The sequence below is a fragment of the Brassica oleracea genome, chromosome C9 (assembly GCF_000695525.1).
Source record: "Brassica oleracea var. oleracea cultivar TO1000 chromosome C9, BOL, whole genome shotgun sequence".
Lineage (NCBI taxonomy): Eukaryota > Viridiplantae > Streptophyta > Magnoliopsida > Brassicales > Brassicaceae > Brassica > Brassica oleracea.
In genome coordinates this window covers 33,496,510-33,498,755 of record NC_027756.1, presented here as the reverse complement: position 1 = coordinate 33,498,755, position 2,246 = coordinate 33,496,510, and the positions used below count along the sequence as shown (strand labels likewise).

Genomic DNA, 2,246 nt, shown 5'->3' with positions numbered 1-2,246 from the left:
AATATTTCCAGAAAATTTGATCAGATTGATTCACGGTTGGAAGCTTACAAGTTAGACCGGAACAGACCATTGATGGACCAAAAGACCATTGATGACAGGGTGAAAGCTTTACTGGAGGAGCGTCTGAAAGTTCTGGGAGTTGGGAAAATTCCCGAAAACAATGATAACCCCTCTCCACCATCAGCAGATAAATCTTTATCGTTGGCATCACCGCTGGTTCAAACGCAGCAGAAGTCTGTCAATAGTCCAGCGTTAGCTGCGACTCCTGGTAAGGTTTTTGGACCGAAAAAGAATTTGGCCAAGGAGCTTGATAAGGAATCAGGGGTCAAAAGGACTTTGGCTGAGGAGTTTGGTAATGTCGCTAAAGCTACTGATCTTGATAGTCAACATCTTGATTTCGTAGTAGTTTCTCCTGCAAAGGCTACTAAGGATGATAAGGATGCTAAGGTTCTAGCCTATGGACGCGGCTGTAGGGGCAGGCGTACTGTTAAGGATGAGGATGCCGCTGATAAGAAAAAAGTAGCACTGGCAGATGATGCGTTGAAGAGGAAGGAGAAGGCTGAGGCTAAGAAAAAAGAGGCTGAGTCTAAGAAAAAAGAGGCTGAGGCATCCAAAAAAGAGGTTGAGTTAAAGAAGAAGCAAGAGGCTGAGCTAAAGAAGCAAAAACAGGCTGAGTCAAAGAACAAAAAGGTGACTCCACCGCGTTCTGGTGTAACAAGATGCAAGGTACAAAAATCTGGAGAGGACAGTGTATTTGCTGATGTGACTGACGCACTTGTTGCAGAAGAGAACGAATTCGCGCCAGAGTCTGACGTTGAGAGATCTGAAGTGGTTATATCTGCCGTAATTAAGGAATATCGGGAGAAAAGTGTTCGGTTATCTCCAAAAGGGTTTTCAATGACGACAGTTTCTTCACCAGGAGTTTTTCCGTACGTAGGAGAGAATGGAACGACGTGCATGAGGAAGAATGTTACTCCTTCATCAGTAATATATGACCCTCTAGCACCTGTTGATCTGGTGCTATTCGAAAAACTGATGCAACACATTAAGGGAATTCCACCCAAACCACCAGCACCAGCAGATAAACCAGCAGTCCTCTCAGCTGATCATGAGAGTGACTTCTACAGCATACTCATCCATGAAAGACCGTGACCAGGAAAGGAATATGGATGGGTGTTTGATAATGTAAGTCTTTAGTACGGCTGAGTTATATATTAATTTTATTATATTGCGGCTGAGTTATATATTTGATTACAGCTGACTTATATATTTTCTTTTATTATATTACGGCTGAGTTATATATTTGATTACGGCTGACTTACATATTCTTTTATTATATCACGGCTGACTTTAATATTATTTGTGTAGCATGTCGCTGCTTATATGAACGTCCTCATTAAAAGGTCCATGCGAGATCCCACTCCATTCTGGTCCAAGCGGATTGCCTTCATTGACGTTTGGTGGCAAAGTTTTTTGATACACGATTTCACTCAGTTCAAGATAAAACCTAGTATGTTCATGTTCAAAGGCAATGGTTATGAAGATATGTTAAAGGGTAAGCTTCCCGATCAATGTCCAACAAACTTGAAGTGGTATAAAGATGTGGATCACTTGTACGGATGTCTTCAAACCAGCGAAAATCACTGGGTTGCGTATCATGTGGATCTGAAGAAGGAGAAAATTGATTGCTACGATCCAATCTTTGGAGAGGAAACCCCCGAAAGTGAGCAGAGAATTCTAAATTCATTTAAACCGCTGACGCACATGATTCTCGCTATGTTGGGTGATCATATTCCTGCCAATATCCGAGTCCCTAGTAAGAAGAAGTTCTCATTCAGAAGGATGAACAAAAGATACACTCCACAAAACACCCAGATTGGCGATTGTGGGGTGTATTCGTTGAAGTTTTTGGAGTGTCTAGCGCTTGGTGTAACGTTTGATGGGATAAACGATAAAAATATTCAAGGTTTACGGATGAAGATGGCAGCAGATATCCTCGATGAAGGAGGAAATACTGTGATGAGCAGTTTGCTGGCTAATTGAACCTGTGTTTGTTATTTTGTACTTGACTTATGTTGTTGTTTTGTACTTGACTTATGTTGTTTTGTACTTTATTAAGTATTTGACTCAGTCTTATCGTTTTTATAACACAGCCGTGTCGTATATGTGTAACTCAGCCTTACCCCAAACATACCCTAGAATCGAAAATGTTAATATAACTCAGCCGAAAGGTTATGTGTAACTCA

At 41.1% G+C, this 2,246-nt stretch overlaps 1 protein-coding gene across 1 annotated transcript in view; it reads left to right on the top strand.

The window, feature by feature from the left end:
* Positions 1 to 1,152, top strand: part of LOC106314837 — a 1,827-nt gene extending 675 nt beyond the window's left edge. The window contains exons 2-3 of the mRNA XM_013752652.1: positions 25 to 564; positions 622 to 1,152. Of these exons, the coding sequence (XP_013608106.1) occupies positions 25 to 564; positions 622 to 1,152 (1,071 nt within the window). The remainder of the gene's footprint in view (positions 1 to 24; positions 565 to 621) is intronic.
* The last annotated feature ends 1,094 nt before the right edge of the window (positions 1,153 to 2,246 follow it).